At 35.6% G+C, this 19,304-nt stretch overlaps 1 protein-coding gene across 1 annotated transcript; it reads right to left on the bottom strand.

The window, feature by feature from the left end:
* Positions 1-4,293: 4,293 nt before the first annotated feature.
* On the bottom strand, positions 4,294-18,743 carry LOC107811714 (GDSL esterase/lipase At5g45920-like). Its single transcript, XM_016636702.2, has 5 exons — positions 18,512-18,743; positions 18,224-18,436; positions 5,527-5,594; positions 5,276-5,440; positions 4,294-4,653 (listed from the first exon to the last, which is right to left on the bottom strand). Exons 1-5 carry the CDS (start codon positions 18,608-18,610, stop codon positions 4,491-4,493), a joined length of 708 nt encoding a protein of 235 aa, XP_016492188.1. The 5' UTR covers positions 18,611-18,743; the 3' UTR covers positions 4,294-4,490.
* Between the last annotated feature and the right edge of the window lie 561 nt (positions 18,744-19,304).

Here is a 19,304-nt window from a genome sequence, read left to right as displayed (position 1 = left end):
GCCTTTTCTAGATTAGTTTAAAAACTTGCGCTTGTTGCCATTCCTTGTTGGTTTAAATGAAAGCTATAGTCATGTGAGAAGTCAGATTCTACTTAAAACACTTGTGTTAACTATGAATCAAGCATATGCATTAGTAGTTCAGGAAGAGAGTCAAAGAACACTTAGTGTAGCTAATTCAGACAAGGAGCCTTTAACTATGCTAGCTGGAAGAGGACAAGGTTTCAAGGCAACAAGGAAACCAGGTCTCATATGTGATTACTGTGGTTACAAAGGTCATTTGAAGGAGAACTGTTACAAGATTATAGGCTATCCATCAGATTTTAAAAGCAAGAAAAAACCTCAGAACTCTGGTGTAAAGGGGTATGCTAATGTATCAGCTGGAGAAGGAGGGAGTTCTAACACTACTACTCAGACACATGGGCATTACTTCACAGAAGATCAATACAAATAACTGTTGGGACTCTTGAACAAACCAGATCCTGATCCAGGTGACTGTCATACTCTAATGGCATTACTTCACAGAAGATCAATACAAACAACTGTTGGGACTCTTGAACAAACCAGATCCTGATCCAGGTGACTGTCATACTCTAATGGGACTCTTGAACAAACCAGATCCTGATCCAGGTGACTGTCATACTCTAATGGCAAGTATAACTTCATTGTTGTCCAAGACATTTAACTATGATTGGATAATACATACATGTGCCTCACATCATGTTACACCTTATAAAGATGTATTAGATAATGTGCGAAAGATTGAAAACCAAAATAATAATGGTGTACAAGTGCCTACAGGAGGTAAATGTCATGTAGCACATATAGGAGATGTGAAGATATTAGAGGATTTGACACTAAGAGATGTATTGCATGTTCCTGACTTTAAATTTAATTTAATGTCGGTTTCTAAACTGACTAAGGAGTTATCATGTTGTACTGCATTCTTCCCTAATTTCTGTGTATTTCAGGATCTTTACAGTGGGAAGGTACTGGGGATTGGTAAAGAACACAATGGTTTGTATCTGCTGAAGAAGGAGCTCAATAAGGAATTCACAGCTATAGCAGAAAGTGTTGTGCAAATGCAGGAAGATTCATCACTTTGGCATATAAGATTAGGTCATCATTCAATTGTTGCAATGCAGCATATTCCTCTATTAAAGAATAAGGTGGACACCAAGTTACAACATGGCTATGAAATATGTCCTTTAGCAAAGCAAAATAGACTACCTTTCCGGCCTAGTATTAGTAGAACGGATCAGATTTTTCAAGTTGTGCATGTAGATGTTTGGGGTCCTCACAGGATACCAACATATGACAGAAAATACTACTTTGTAACTGTGGTGGATGATTTTAGCAAATATACTTGGTTATGTTCTTTACAGTCCAAGTGTGAAGTACTTGTTGTATTGAAGGATTTCTTTACCATTGTGCATAATCAATTTGGTTTGAATGTCAAAAAATTGAGATCAGATGATAGAACTGAGTTCTTCAATTCAAAATGTAATAAGTTATTGACTTCATTAGGAATTGTGCATCAAAATAGTTGTCCATACAAACTCCAACAAAATGAGGTGGTGAAAAGAAAACACAGGCATATACTGGAAGTAGCTAGAGCCTTGAAGTTTCAAAGCTCCTTGCCAAACAGATTCTGGGGAGACTGTGTAAAACCAACAGTTTACTTGATAAACAAGTGGCCAACTTCTGTTCTATCAGGCAATCACCCTATGGAGTTTTTTTATAAGAAACCAGCTAAGATTGAGCATCTGAAGGTATTTGGTTGTTTATGTTTTGCAAGCACCCTACCAAAAGGAGACAAATTTGCTCCAAGAGCTAGGACCTAGATGGCATATTCCCAAAAAGGCTCAAAGACTCAAAAAGGCTCAGAGACTCAAAAAGGCTACAAGTTGTATGATTTGGAGAGCAGGACATTTCTAGTGAGCAGAGATGTCACATTCAGAGAACAAGCATTTCCTTTCAAAGGAATGACTTCAGACCTAGATGACATATTCCCACAAGACCCTCCCGAGCTGATGCCTATTGAGATACCTTCTAATCCTAACACCTCTCAACCCAGTTCTCGTAATATCCCTACACCAGTTGAAAGTACATCTCCCATCACACAAACAGAATCACAAAATCAGCCACATGAAGAATTACATGCATACCGTGTTGATCACTTATCATCACAGAATTAGGAAGAGGCAGATTTCTACAGCATTAATCCAGATCCTTTAGCTTCAGATGCAGTTGAAGAAGTGGGAGGAATTTCACCTGAAGGAGATGCAGTGATTGATGTGAGGAAGTCAACAAAACCCTCTAGACCACCTATATGGCTAAAGAATTATGTGACAAAAGGGAAATTTACAGGCAACAGTCTATATTCAATCTTGCAAGGATTGTCATATGCAAACCTCACTGTAGGATATCAGTCTTATTTGAAGGCCTTCTAAGCATACATTGAACCTGGTTCATTTAAGGAAGCTGCTCAAGATAGCAGGTGGGTTGAGGCAATGCAGCAAGAGATACGTGCACTAGAGGAAAACAACACATGGAAGTTGGTTGATCTCCTACCAAGGAAACATGCCATTGGATCAAAATGGGCCTGTAAGATAAAACATAAAGCAAATGGAGAAGTAGAAAGGTTTAAGGCTAGATTAGTGGCTAAAGGTTACAACCATAAAGAGGGCCTAGACTACCATGACACTTTCTCTCCAGTGGCAAAAATGATACCTGTTAGAACTATTATCAGTATTGCTGCAGCAAAAGGATGGAGTTCACATCAAATGGATGCCAACAATGCCTTTTTACAATGTGACTTATATGAAGAAGTATACATGGCATTACCATAAGGTTTTCATGGACAGGGGAGAGGAAGGTTTGCAGGCTACTAAAGTCACTCTATGGGTTGAAAAAAGCATCAAGACAATGGAACATAAAGCTTACAGATGCCTTGATCACATATGGCTACATACAGAGTACATTTGATCACTCTCTATTCAGCAAAAAACAAGGCTGAGGTATGGTCATCAAACTAGTTTATGTAGATGATCTATTGATCACTGGAAGCAATCCTCAGCTAGTCAATGATGCTAAGAAGACATTACAAATCCAATTCAAGGTGAAATATTTGGGAGAACTAAGATACTTTCTTGGTATTGAGGTCCTTAGACCACAAAAAGGGATTCTGCTGAACCAAAGAAAATATGCACTTGAGTTGATTTCAGGAGTAGGTCTAAGTGGTTCTAAGCCTGTTTCAACACCTCTAGAGTTGAATCAAAAGCTTACCACATTAGAGTATGATGCTCGTGTAGGAAAGCTAGGAGATCAAGAATTAGGAGACATCACTGCATATCAGAAGCTGATTGGGAAGCTCTTGTATTTAACAATCACACTACCCGACATTAGCTTTGCAGTACAAACATTGAGCCAGTTCATGCAGAGTCCAAAGCAATCTCATATGGATGCAGCCTTAAGGGTGGTCAAGTTTATCAAAGGAGCACCGGGTCTTGGAGTTCTTCTGCACGCAAAGCCAATTGATAGCTTGACTGCATACTATGATGCAGATTGGGCAGCCTGCCTTAATACTAGGAGGTCTGTGACAGGATATATTGTCAAATTGGGGAGTTCTCTGATCTCATGGAAATCTAAGAAACAACAAACAATCAGTATGAGCTCAACAGAAGCAGAATATAGAAGCATGGCAGCTATGGCAGCAGAGGTAACTTGGTTGTCAGGCCTTCTTGACGAACTAGGGATATCAATCTCTAAACATGTCCAATTGTTCTGTGACAACAAGGAAGCTATTTAAATAATTGAGAATCCCATATTTCATGAACGAACCAAACACATAGAAATAGATTTCCACTTTGTGCTACAGAAAATCAAGTCTGGGTTGCTTGCACCACTGCTCTTCAACTTGGAGACTTACTCACAAAGGGTCTATCTGTTGCTCAACATCACTCGCTAGTTTCCAAGCTTGGAGTGTTAGAATGTCTTCCACCCTCCAGCTTGAGGGGTAGTATTAGAGTAGGGTCATATTAGTTGTGGTAGTTATTTTAGTTAGTCAGGGGTATTTTAGTCCTTTTACCTATTCTACACACGTGACTCGTGTGAACCAGCTATATATAACTAACACTGTATTAACAGAGTCAGTTGCACAAATAATGAAAGCGTCTTCCTCCTTTCTCGTTCTCCTTTCTCTATACTGATTTTTCTTCTTAATTGCATGCAATCATGTTCTCCACTAGATCTGTACACAAATTCTATCAGTAACCGATCACACAGGCCGAGTTATAGCCCCACAATAATATACTAACATGAGTTGTTCCGTAGCCCACACGAGAAAAACACATATTGCTTTGAGCCGGGGTATGAAATTACTTGTACATCCATACCTCTAAGTCAATAAACAAAATATTTTTGCTAAAATAGGAAATAGCTATTCCAAAATATATTAAAGACCGGAGGAGAGGGGCTTCAACATATATATGCTATATTCCTTCAAAAGACTTGAGAGGATCATTTGGATCAATTTCATTAATCACTGGCAGATCAACTGGTAGAGTTTCCACACTCAACCCTTTCTTCTTAAAAGCCTCCAGCACCTCCTCAAACACAATCTCGTTCCCTGTTTTACTCAGGTGCAAACCATCGCTGCGACATAGATATAATGGAATTAAAACACTGACAGTTAAACAACTTTTATACTATCAGGCCACCTAAAAAAAATTACATATGTAGATGTTTCATAAAAAGAAGAACTAGTGAGACTTATATAAATAGTTATGCAAGAAGGGTTAGAAAAAGAGAGAATCCTCTGGGATTAAATGAGGATGTTTATTGTATATTCAAAAAAAATTGATTTGGCAAAACACATTTACTTTTCGATCAACAATTGTTTGGCGAAAAACTTCAGCTTTTTAAACTGAATTTTAACATATGAAAAGCTACAAAAATGTCTGGTCAAATAGCAACCGCGTCCTAAAATTTTCCCTGGTAATCATGTTTATGTAAATCGAAATATGAGTAAACATGCTTGGAAATCTTCAGTTTCAGATTCAACAGGTACAAAGGTTGAAATGAAATTCATTTTATGATTGGGAAAACAGCTTAGATGATCAGAATAATATCCTGTTAGCATTAACAAGTACTATCTACTCTGGCCAGAAGCAGACAACTAAGATTGATGAAACCTCTGTTACAGTTCAGAATATAAATGAAGGAGAATGAATTATGACAAAGTAAAATCATAAATTTCTTGTACTACAGGGGATACCTTAAACAAGCTGTTTGCCAGCCAGGAATTTGCTGCATTCTGGTCCACAAATCCACAGCCAAAACCCCACATTCAGCTGCAACAGATATACTTGCTTTGGCATAATTTCCAGCAACTTCGTTCGTCCTCTCTGGCAGGCCCAATTTGTTCTCAATAAAAGGATATCTACATTTGTTTGAATTAAACATCAGACTTTCAAGCAAAGTGCACTATTAGTCATAGAATCAGGAAACATATGGAAAGAGATTTACAGGAGTCGCGTAGGTTCATCAATTGGAGGAGGTGAGATGAGGACAATTTGAGTTGTTGGCCATCGCCCCTACAAACAGCACAGTGAATCTTCAACATGAGTATATAGTCTCATTATTAAATCGAGAATATAGAGTTTTTACCATTTGTTGCTGCGAAACTTTTAAACTAAAACATGTACACACACTTATGGATGGGCGACTTGATGATTCAAACTAATTAGGTAAAGACAAACTACTGCTCACCTTCTCTTGAGAGTGTTATAATGGGCGGGTTGGGCTAATTTTGGGTGGGTCAAAATAGGTTGAATCAATAAATGGGCGGGTCATTAACCCCCGCAAAAGTTATTCGGGCTGGGTCAAGATAGACTAAAATTTGGATTATAACCCAACCCGCCCAACTTCTACCAAGTTTTAATTAATGTATTTGTTTTCTTATGAATTATTTAATTACTAAATAAGACTTATTTTCTTATATTATGGTCATATATAACATAATAAACAAAAAATATATATTTTAAAGACGTTTTAGCAAAGTTGTTCATAAATCAATTTGGCTAAAAAATTAGCCCAACTTTAGCTAGACTGAGATTAGTTGGGTCAAGATAGGCTAAGGTCAACAATGGGTGGGTCAATGAGCGACCCAACCTTAGGCGGGTTGGGCGGGTTAAATGGGTTTGGGCTTAAATTATTACCCCTGCATTCCCTCAACCAAGAAAGTTCATTCAAAAGACACTACTACCTCCGTTCCAGTTTATGTGAACCTATTTTCTTTTTGGCCTGTTCAAAAAAGAATTACCCTTTTCTAAATTTGGAAACAATTTTGCTTAAACTTACAATTCTACCCTTAAGCTTTTATAACCACACAAATACTCTGGGCCCATTTTTGACTTGTTTAGGACCACAAATTCCAAAAGTCTTCATTTTTTCTTAAACTTTGTGCCCAGTCAAACATGTTCACATAAATTGGAACGGAGGGAGTACTAGAAATCTGCCAAAATCCGTCCAAACCATACCGACCGAAATCGGTCGGAAAAAATCTAAATTGGTCGCAAAAGTCAAATAAAAATTTTGACTAAAAAATACCGACCACTTTCGGTTGGAAAAAATGGTCCCACAATAAAGAAACAGTGCTTTGTCTCACACATATAACAATTTCGACCGATGTCGGTCGAAAATTGGTCAATATTTGACCAAAACCTGATCAGACTTTGCATATTATCTACCGAAAACAATTTAATTAAAAAAATTCAAGTATACCGACTGAAGTCGGTCGGAAATTTTGATTTAATATTTCCCGCCCAGGCTCAATTATTTTTTTTCCCATAACAAAAATAATTTTTTAAAATTAATATGAATATACCGACCGATTTCGGTCGGTATTAATGGTCAAAAATAATCAACCACTTATAAATTATTGTTATTTACAATCTATATATATATATATATATATATATATATATATATATCATAGCATGTTGGATACAACGACTATATCAACTAAACTCGATCAATTATATATATAATGTGTATCATCCGTGTGCTTTTATATAAATTATACTTCATATCCGTATACGTGTAATAGATTCTAATAGAATGTATGATTTTATTTCGTTTATGATAATTTACACTTACATACATATGACTAGCGTTGATGATTTATTCTCAACTGCTCATACTCGAATGCTTGATGATTTATTCTCAATTGGATATAATTTATAGTAAATTAGATACAACTTAATATTGGATATAGATCCAATATTAAGTTGTATTAATACAATTTAATTCAATTATAGTAAGTTTTAATCGAATATAATTGAATTTTAAATTGATTCACTGATGAAGTATCCGAGCAAAGTACTAATAAGGTGATCCATAATAAAATATTCAAGACTGTGTCTATTGTACACATCTTGGAGCATCTAGTCACTCATTATACCGGAGCATCTAGTCACTTAAACTCCAAGATTTATTTTCTTATTTAGTCACCGATCAAGCATTCGAGTATGAACAGTTGAGAATAAATCATCAACGCTAGTCATATGTATGTAAGTGTAAATTATCGAGTTTAATTGATATAGTCATTGTATCCAACATGCTATGATATAGTCATTGTATCCAACGGGGTTATAATATATATATATATATATACACACACACATACATAACACAAACACACACACACACACACACATACACACACATATAGATTGTAAATAACAATAATTTAATTTTTGACCACTAAAACTGACCGAAATCGGTCGGTATATTTATAATAATTTAAAAACGGGAAATTTTTTATTAAAGTTTCTGACGGAATTTGGTTGAAAATTTTGAGGTCAAATAGTCAAAACATATTTTATTATTACCGACCGACATTTCTGACCGAAGTCGGTCGGTAATATCCTAATTAGATCTAACAGACGAGTTTTCTTCCCTATTTTCATCTTTTCCCTCTCTTTTCTTTCTCTTCCATCTCTCTTTCTCACACCTTTTTACCAAATCCCACCCAAAATCAAGTCCCCCACCTCCAAAATCGAAACCCCACCTCCTCCGCCTGCCGCCGCCGCCACTACCATTCTCTTTCAAGGTTAGTGTTCTACCTTATTAGCCTTTTAATTTTTAATTTATTGCATACCTAAATATAATTTTATGCAATATGTTTAGGGTTATTGTCTATTTTGGATTTATGTGACGAAATTTGGCAGTTTTTGAACTGCATTGTATTTAAAGTGAACTACATTGTAACTAAAATTGATTATGCACTAATAGAGATGTATAAATTATTTAAACTAGTTAATTTGTGGTGTATAAATTATATTATTTAGGGTTTAGTGCTCTTAATTTATGAAGTTGGATGCTCTTATTTTTTTTTTATTGCTTTTATGGCTTAACTAATTCATTGTCTAGCGAGTCTAATTATATGATTAATGATAGAAATTTAGGGTTTATTAATTTAGGGGATAATATTGTTCTATTAGTGTTTATTGCTTTTAGAAAATTAGGCTTAACTAATTATGCTAGATTAATTGAGTGTATTAACAAATTATAATTAGTGAGTTAGTCTAATTGAATGGCTTAACTAATTCAATATTCTAGTAAGTAAATGTTGTACTTTGTAACTAAAGTTTATTATGTAACTTAATTCTATAAATTAATTTGAATTATGATTAATATAACATGTAATTTATTTGTTCTTTATGTAGATGGAATATCGTAATTGGATGTATAATCGGAATTATCCTAATCGTCGGTTTTTCAGGGAGGAATGTATAGAAGGGGTTAAGGAATTTATTAGGCATGCAATGTCACTTGAACCGTTTCGGATTGGAAGGATGATTAGGTGTACTTGCACGAAGTGGAAGTGTTTGCCATTTTTGGGTTCGGAGGATGTTACGACTCATCTTTATAGAAATGGGTTTATGAATAATTATTTTGTGTGGACTAGTCATGGAGAGGTTGGTAGTACTGATAGTGTATTTCATAACATAGTTGTTGGTGAAAATAGTAGGTCGGTGGAGAATAGCGTTCAACATCCTAGATACCATGCAATGGTTGCAGATGTTTTTGGGATACACTTCGATTTTGAAACCCATGAAAGTGTTGAACAACCTCCTAATGAAGAGGCAAAATATTTTTATGAACAGTTAGAGGTCGCTAGTCGTCCACTAAGGGAAGGGAGTATGCACTCACCGTTGTTTGTTGCGGTTAGATTATTAAGTATCAAATCAGATACCAATATTTCTCAAGCGGGAATGGATTCTTTCATTGGCCTTATGAGTGAACTAGTTGACCCAACTTTTAACATACCCGAGATTTTTATAAGGCTAAAAGATTGGTTTCTAAGTTAGGATTCTCGTCTATGAGAATCGATTATTGTGAAGATGATTGTATGTTGTATTATAAGGATGATGCATATTTAGAAAGTATAAATTTTGTGAAAACCCTCGTTTTAAGAGGGTTTCCAGCGGGAAGAATGTTGCTGTGAAGTCTATGCATTATTTACCTTTTATTTCTAGATTAAAGAGGTTGTGCGCATCAATGAGTTCCGCTTCTTATATGAGATGGCACTATGAAAATAGAAGGCCGACCGGTGTTATGTGTCATTTTTCGGATGGGGAACGTATTCGGATTATGCTAGTGAACCGAGAAATGTTCGGTTGGGATTGTGTGCTGATGGTTTCACGCCATTTTCTATTTCTGCAACACCATATTCATGTTGGCCGGTCTTTATTACGCTGTATAATCTTCCGCCTGAAATGTGTATGACTAGTCCATATATTTTTTAAATTGTGTTATTCCCGGTCCCCGCAATCCAAAGAGTTTGATCAATGTATATTTGCAACCTCTGATTGATGAGCTAAAACAGTTGTAGTATGATGGAGTTGAGACATGACATATCAACTAAGCAAAATTTCAACTTGCATGCTAATTTAATGTGGACCATTAATGATTTTCCTGCGTATGGAATGTTGTCTGGGTGGATGACTGCTGGAAAGTTAGCATGTCCTTTCCGCATGGAAAATGGTAAAGCGTTGACTTTAAGACATGGCCGAAAGCACTCATGGTTTGATTGTCATCGTCTGTTCTTGCCAGTTGATCATGAGTTCAGAAGGATGAAGAATCCATTCAAAAAGAATACAGTTGAACATGATTTGCCACCTCCAATTTTGTCCGGTGAGGAAATTTGGGAGAGGGTTCAGAACTTCATTAAAGTTGCTGAGGCCCCACCTTCTAGATTTTCTGGATATGGTGTTACTCATAACTGAAAAAACAGAGCATATTTTGGGAGTTACCATATTGAAAGGATAATCTTCTCCGACACAATCTTGATGCCATGCATATTGAGAAGAACTATTTTGACAATTTGTTCAACACAGTGATGGATGATAAAAATAAGACAAAAGATAACCCGAACGCTAGACTGGACTTGTAAGAATATTGCAGACGACCTGAATTACATTTGCAGTCTGTGAACAATGGTATGGTGTTCAAGCCCAAGGCCAGCTACACAGATTTGTGAGTGGGTTACAAACCTAAAGATGCCCGAGGGCTATGCTTCGAACCTGGAAAAAACGTGTCGATATGGTTGAAGGAAAGTTGACTCATATGAAAAGTCATGACTGCCATGTCTTCATGAAAACCTTAATCCCTATTGCATTTTCTGCTTTGACTGAAAATATATGGAAACCCATCATAGAGATAAGTTTATTCTTCAAAGACTTATGTTCTACCACATTAAGGGAAGAAAACCTATTTCAAATGAATCAGAACATTCATGTAATCAGTAATAAGCTGGAAAGGATTTTTTCATGTGGTTTCTTTGATGTGATGGAACACCTTCCAATTCACCTTGTACACGAGGCGCGACTTGGAGGGCCGGTTCAATGCAAGTGAATGTATCCATTCGAGAGATAATGATTAAACCTTGATTTATTCTTGTAATTTTCTTTAACGTTATCATCTAATATGACAATGTGCAGGACTATCGGCAAGTGTAAACGATTAGTTAAACAGATAGGATTGAAGAATCCATATGCGAAGCCTATCTAGCAAAGGAAACTGCCCATTTTTGTTCTTACTACTTCGACAGTCATGTGCCATGTGCTAGAAATAGGCCCAATCGGCACAATATCGTGATTGAGATTGATCCATTATATCCACCAATGTCCATATTCAATCAACCAGGTCAAGGCTCTAAAGATTGAATAAAAAGGGGCCTAAATAGTATGGAGTACAAATCAGTTTCAAATCATGTGTTGCTAAATTTTTTGGAAGTTCAACCCTTCCTTAAGTAAGTGTTGACGTAAGATTAATTTACATGGACTACTATTTAATTTGGTTGATGCAATTAACAAAATTTTCAATGTGTCGCTCAATAACTTCGTGAGTCAATTTGGCCATGATGATGTATATTCTACATTTGAGGCATGGTTTAAAGAGTGTGTAAGTGCATCTTACATACTTTCTCACATGTGAATATACATACTTGGTCACTTGTGAATATACTTGCTCACTTGTGATTTATTTAACATTACATGTAGGTCAATAATCAAAACAACGGTGTTAATCAATTTTTGACAAACATCTTGGGGAACTGCACCTACGGTTACAACTATGTCTAAGTAGTTTATGAATGGTTACAAATTTCACACCGAGAAATGCTCCAAGTATAAAAAAAAAAAGCAATAACAGTGGGGTGTGTGTCAAAGGTGATGGGAAAAATGATTATTATGGTGTGATCAAAGAGATTCTAGAATTGTCATATTTAGGTTGGCCAAATAAGAAGATCATATTTGTCCGATGCAAGTGGTTTGACCCAACACCTAGAAGAGGTACAAATGTACACTCGCAGTACAACATAATTGAGGTTAATAAAAAGAGGGAGTATGATCGCTATGATCCTTTTATAATTGCAGAAAAAGTTAGGCAAGTGTATTATGCTCCGTATCCATTGCGGAGGGATAAGGCTGATTGGTTGGTTGTAATCAAAACTAAGCTTGTTGGTAGGGTGGAAGTTGAGAATGTGCTAGATGTTGCTTATCAAAACGATACCTCAAGTGTTAACCAAATGATGGATGATCAGTTAAAAAATGACTTGGAGCATCCTCAACGCATATTAGAAGAAGTTGATATGGAGGAAACATAGAAAATGAGGATGAAGAATCACCTAATGAAAATGAAATAAGTCAAGAGGAAGAATTTTCAGACGAGGAAGGATACTTCGAAGACGACTACCATGTTAGTTTTTTCAAGCGCTCTCAACTTATATAGATTTATATTCTCAATTCTAACATTTTCTTTAATTTTTGCAAATGAAAGGTAGGGGTCGAGGTAGGTCTAGGAAGGATAAGAGGCATATTTATCATGATGATGATGCTACACCCTTGCTTCCTTCCACTCCGCACTTGCATCCCTCCGTTGCTGATGGCCGGCAACAATCTTCTAGGCACACATCTATTCCACCACATCCATCTACTCATCAGACTACCTACCATTCATCCTCCCAACAGTATTCTTACCATTCTCCGTCACAGGGCAATACCCCGCTTCCTCCACATGATCCTGCATATAGTTACATGAGTCCATCGAGTCAGCAGTCATTGGGCCATGTAAGTGATACGCCTGTCATCTGCCCCATTTGCTTCATTACCAGCTGGATCGCATCCATCTAGATTTCAGCCAGTCGGATCGCAACAGTGGTCTAGATTGCAACATGGGTCTAGATCGCTGCAGGGGTGTGGATCGCAACCATCTTCATTAGCGACCCCGTCTCTCTCTCCACGGAGTTCGTCTCCTAGCATTTCTAGACTTCGCCTTCGGGATAGTAGCGCTGAGCCAGATGCCTCCCCTTCTGCGCACGCTTCAGATTTATCGGAGCAAGATGATCCAAAAGAAGTGCGGTATAAGTACGATATGATCGTTATCATAGGATGATCATCAGGTCTGAGGGCAATGGGTAAGATTTATTTATTGCTTCTTTATTTTTGTTGAATTATAATAGCTATTCTTGTTTATTTAATGTAATTTCTATGTTGCGGGTTCATACCTAATCATCGGACTACAAAGATAATCATTGAAGCTCTTGGCCGGTTGTATAATGCACCCTATACGACTTGGAGTGACTTTTCATCGAAGCTCGTGCAATAAATTTTCAACCAATTTAAGATTTTAATACAATTCTTATCTATTTAAATATTATATTAACAATATTTTCATCTAACGTTACACACTTCATTTGTAGACCAAGTGTACCTGGGAGGACCGGCATAACAGTGAAATTTTTGCAAATTTTGTATTCAAATACCGTAAGAGACTATTTGATTCCTTCTGCTCTGCTCGAAAGAAGAAGAAGAAGCCTTCATGGGTTCTACCGCATTTATGGGAGAATCTGCTGAGGCAGTGGACCACTGAGAAGTTCGAGAAGAAGAGTGAACAGGGAAAAAAGGCTCGAGCATCTCAGAAGAGTGGCTCATTGCACTGTGTGGGTGCAAGAAGCATGGGGACTGCGAGGAGACTACTGGTAATTCCTTAAAATATTTAATTCTATATATATCAAACTATATTTATATATTTTAATTTAGTTAACATGTTTTATTATATTTGTAGGAAAAAAAATATGGGAGGAAGATGACTCATGATAAGTTCTTCATGGAGACTCACATCCGGAAGAAGAAGGCACCGACAAATCCAGCTAGATGGGTCGAGGACCGGGCGGAGACTGCATATGTAAGTTTCATAACTACTATAACTTGAAATTAATGTTTATAATATTATATAGTTAATAATTTTCTATCTTATAAATAAAGGGTCGCTACAAGATTAATGTGGAGGAGTACACTTAGAGCTTGCCACCGAATAAGCAAGGCGAGCGACCACCCCTTTCAGACGAAGAAACGCAGAGGATATGATTGGATGTTGACGGTGGTCCTAAAAAGGGGATAGCATACGGCCTTCTAGAGAGATCATTTCGACGCTACATGGATGAATTGCAAGGTATATAGACTTCTGCCCAAGGTGAGGCAATTGATAGGTCGACTCTCTCGTCTATGGAGAAGAAGATTGCAAAGATGACAACAGAGCTTGAAGAGACAAAGGCTAGAGAACAAACGAGAGATGAACAATTTGTTACCCTTTAAGTTCAGCTAGAAAAGAGGGACCAACAATTTAATCTCCTTCGAGGTCAGCTGGGCAATCTTCTTACTAATGGTGCTTTCCCCATTCCCCGGTCTCGTGAGCCTTCCCCGGATGCTAATCCTTCTCGTCGTGATCCTTCGATCCGTGCCGATGATGAAGCTTTTAGTAGTGAAGATGGAGATGATGCAATACAAAACACTCATTGAATGGTGTGTATTGCTAAACAAAGTCTTGAACTTATGAATATTTAGTTGAAGATAGTTTTGAATGATGATTGTATTGTTGATATTATTTTGTTAATGAACATTTGTATAGTTGTTGTTGTGGTAGTTGTTGGTTAATTGTGGTTGAATGACAGCAATGTAATGCTGTCATTATAGGATGGATATTGATTATAATTAGCAGGTAGTGTAGCTTAAAAGCAGGCATATTCTGCCAGGTTTTTACCCAGAAAACTGACCGATTTCGATTGGAAAACTCATATTATTTCCCAGAAATTCAAAATTTCCAACCTAAGTCGGTCGAAAATTACTTCTTTTTTTTTTTTTAAGTATACCGACCGATTTCGGTCGATTTTTTACAATTTACAAAGAAATATAAAATTATTATATATTTATATTTCCAGCCGATGTCGGTCGCTATTTTGAAAAATAAACAAAAAATAATTTAAATAATACCGACCGACTTCGATCAGTATATTTATTTTTGTAATCAGTCAAAGCGTTGAATTAACCGACCGAAAAATTGCAACCGCCTTCGGTCGCAACACCTTAGCGACCATTATTTTTTCGACTAATTAAAAGCGGTCAGAAATCAGTCGTTTTTCCTTTAATTCCGACCGATTTCGATCGGTTTTGGTGGACGAAATTTGGCAGTTTTCTAGTAGTGAGAAGAGGCGACTTGATGCTTTTAACTTGATAGATTATCGTTTCTAATCTAAAAATACTTATGATACTCTTCATAATTTTTAAATGTTTAAGCCAAAAATGTAGGGTTCAATGGAATTCCAAGTTGCGATTATAGGTCTCCTGTCAAAAAGCCAGACTCAAATAACTATAAGACACAGGTTTACATGCTTAATTAGTTGACATCTCAACAAGTATGTACAATACATAAGGTATGAACTGTCAATATCAATAGAACGACACATATTTGTAAGATAGTGATTAACGATTCACGTTGACTGGTCCAAGAGTTACAATTATTGTAAGAAATCTTTATAGGATCAAACAAAGAAGAAAGAAGAAAAGGGCAGCTCAGAATTGCGTTATGACGTGAAAAAAGGAAAGGCAATACTGTTATACAGGCAATGCAAACGAGCGATATTACACAAAGAAGTGCACAGAAAGGCTAGTGAAAATGACAGAGCACTACATGCATTGCATAAATAGCAATAAAATTAGTAAAAATGGACAAAGTGGGGGAGCAACAAAAGAGACTACTGGACCTAACGGTTTGTACACTTTTAATTGGCATTGCCTTTTACCTTGAGAACTACATACACTAAGTATCCATCAAAGGAAACATATGGACTTGAGGGAAGGGGGAGGGGATACTTAAAGTAGTATAAAAAATTATTTTTCTAAAAAATATTTTCTACTCTCTAATCAAACATTAGAAAATATTTTTCGAAAAGTTTTTTCACTCACCAACCAAATAAAAAAAAAAAAGTGATAAAATCATTCATTTTCCATGAAAATATTTTCATATATTTTCCTTTATGCCAAACACATGCATAATCCTACAACTAATCTAGAAAGAAGTTCACCGTTAACTTAGTGGGCGTTTGGACATAAGAATTGTAAATTTCCAAAAAAGGAAAAATATTTTTTCAAGTGAAAATGGTATTTGAAATTTAGAGTTGTGTTTGGACATAAATATAATTTTGGGTTGTTTTTGAAGTTTTGTGAGTGATTTGAATGAAAATTTTGAAAAACAGCTTTTTGAAGTTTTTCAAATTTTTGAAAAAATTTCGAAAATGTATTTTCAAGTGAAAATTGAAAATTTTATGAATAAACGCTGATTTCGAAAAAAACTGAAAATCTTTTGGAAAAAAGGAAAAAACATTTTATGTCCTAACGCGCTCTTATTAGTATGCCGGAAATGAAAATCTCAATTGTTAGTTGTTACGGTTACCTTCGATTGTAAGAGGGTCAATAAAAGCAATGCATATATGTAGATAGTTAAATACATGATGTTTGACCATCCGATACATAACAATGAAAGGTGGAAAAATACATACCAATGAAAACGCATATGTTTGTATGCATATTTACCTTCTTTTTTTTCCAATTGGAAAGATTAAGGGGTCGTTTGGTAGAAGATATTAGAAAAAATAATACAAGCATTCCTATTTGGTATTATCCTATGTATAATTAATACATAACAAATCATGGTATTTGCAATGCAAAATTTTTTAATAGGCCAAACCCATATACAACTCATTCAACTTGACTCTATTTTTTATTTTGGCACTCTATCTCAACCGTGTTCCATTTTGACCCTCCAACTCTATTTCTTATGTTTCATTTTAACACAAAAGTTGAAACCAGTGCAAAAAAATATAACGCGTGTGTATACACAGATCTGAGGTGTAATAAATATCCAATTAAGTATTGTCACCTGGTTTTTTCATCCTTTATTTCATATAAGCTTGAAGTTTGAAGTGAATCAATGTCTCAAAGAAAATTACTTTTTCATAATAGAATGGATATTTGTTCTTGTGGATTTCAAGTTGAACCGAAAGTATCATGGACACCAAGAAATCCGGGTCGGATATTTTAGTATTGACCCGTTTGACAAGGATGAACAATATTTAATTGGATATTTATTACACCTCAGATTTGTGTATACACACGCGCTATATTTTTTTGTACTAGTTTCAGCTTTTGTGTTAAAATGAAACATAAGAAGTAAAGTTGGAGGGTCAAAATGAAACAAGGTTGAGATAGATTCCCAAAATGAAAAATGAGACCAAGTTGAATGGGTTGTATATGTATTTGTCCCTCAAATCACTCAAAACTTATTCCAAATACTTTCAGCCATATTTTGTATATCATTATATTGTGATATTTTAATTAACTTTTTTTTTATCATTCTACTATAATCAAAATAATATCATATTTAATGTATTAAATTTGATTTGAATTCGTACAAAGTATAAATTAAAATTTTCTTTATTTGTTAAACATCTACCCAAATTTTTAATATTTGGTATTTTGTGTTATATATCATACCAATTAAAATTTTCTTCTTATTTTACTTTAATATTTTAATTAGTTTTTTCTTTTAATTTTGCTCCTCAGTTAAAAAAAAAAAATGGCTTTAGAGAGAGTTTAAGAATTTGAAGGGTAATAAAATTATTGTTAAAAATAGTGTACAAAGTTAAAGAGTGTAGAGAATATCTTTTTAGAAATTATGCAAGGTTTTAATACACCCAATCAAGCAATTGATAAGAAATAATATCAGCATAATTAAAGCCCGCATTACTAATCTTCGTCGAAAAATTACACTGTCTAACTCAGTAATATTTTTAAAAATATGTATATATACTATATAATGACACCCCTTAACTTATTGATAAATTTATTACTTTATATTTTAACTCCCTTAATAAAAATTTTGACTCTGCCACTATATTGAGCACTGTTATTATACATCCTAAAAAATGACCCCTAAGGTGCATGTTCCAAACAAAACCCAGTTGGATCATTCAGTACTTATCAAATATTAACTGGTCAAATTTTTACGCAAGTAAACGAAGGCAATCATACAACACACAAACATAAGAAGACAATATTTTTAAAAAGGCAAAAAAAAAAAAAATTACCAGCGTTTCGCAAAGCTCATTTAATAATAGATGCAATTGATTGGCTACCTAACAAAATTAAAAAAATGAATCGACGCACGTGATCCAGCACGGTTACAGCTGCCACCGCCACCATATTTTATTAAGCAACAAATACTGAAAATGGTGATCAATTTTCAAGAACTGCGAATCCCCATGATTCAAGGAGGTGAAAACAAAGGGTATTGAAGGAGAAGGTTAAGAGGATTGATATACCTTGAGAAAGGAGACAATGGAATGAAGATTCAGCTTGTACTCATCAATAGGGACATGTTGAAAGGCAGAGCATCTATCAGGAAGACAAGCATCGTTTGCTCCAAAGAACACTGTCACTGCCAATGGCGCCGTTTCCTCATCAAAAACTTTCTCTATCACCTTCAATGCCCACCTTGTGTTATACCCACTATACCCTCTTAACACCACATCCACCTAAAATAGAAAACCAAAAATCCATAACAGGAAAAGAAGAAGAGAAACTAATTAAACGGTGTTGGGTATATATACCGTGCGGTTGAAGTGGTTGACAAGAGAAGCACCCCAGCCACCATCCTCAAAGGACATTTCAGTGATGGAATCTCCAAACAGATAAATCTTTGGTCTCATCTTCCTTTTGTTGTTTCTCAAAGAATAATGATCAAAGGGTGTCTGTGAAAAGAAATTACTAGGAAGATTTAGCTTTAGGATTATGTGAAACAGAAAAGGAATGGCCTATATGCAAGAATGTGTGATGATGGTAGGAGAGGGTCTAGAAGTAGAAAGTTGCAGCAACTGCTGTACTTTAAAAGCAGCAATTACTGCTTTTTTCTTTTACCTAAAAGCTGATGTTTCAATATGTAATTTTCTTAGTATTTATTGTGGGAAGGTAGTACAAAACGTGATGAGGACGTGTAGGAGAGGGTAAAGGATTAGGTGGGTGGGTTGTGTCGGGAAGTGTGTATACTAAAACTGAGTTAACTTTATCCTACTATATGTGACGTTTGTATTTGTTCATAAGACTATTTCATTCGTAGTTCCTGGCTTCGTGAATCCACTGGACAATGAAAGTAACTACTATTTCCCAATGTTGACCATTTGTAAAACTTGGATTTGCTAACTACTTAAAATCGTGAACAACTCCTTGTGTCTAGTTGGCCAATTGTAAATTTGCTGCTGTTTGCCAACATAAATATATTAAGCTAAGTTCTGGTCATGTCAAAAGAGTTTCATAAAAGATAGATTACATAGGGATTAAATTGAATTCCCAGCTCAGTTGGACAATTACAATTTTATGGATCACTGAGAATTTTAACTCTTGTCA

The sequence above is a fragment of the Nicotiana tabacum genome, chromosome 17 (assembly GCF_000715075.1).
Source record: "Nicotiana tabacum cultivar K326 chromosome 17, ASM71507v2, whole genome shotgun sequence".
NCBI lineage: Eukaryota > Viridiplantae > Streptophyta > Magnoliopsida > Solanales > Solanaceae > Nicotiana > Nicotiana tabacum.
This window is presented reverse-complemented; position numbering and strand designations above follow the sequence as displayed.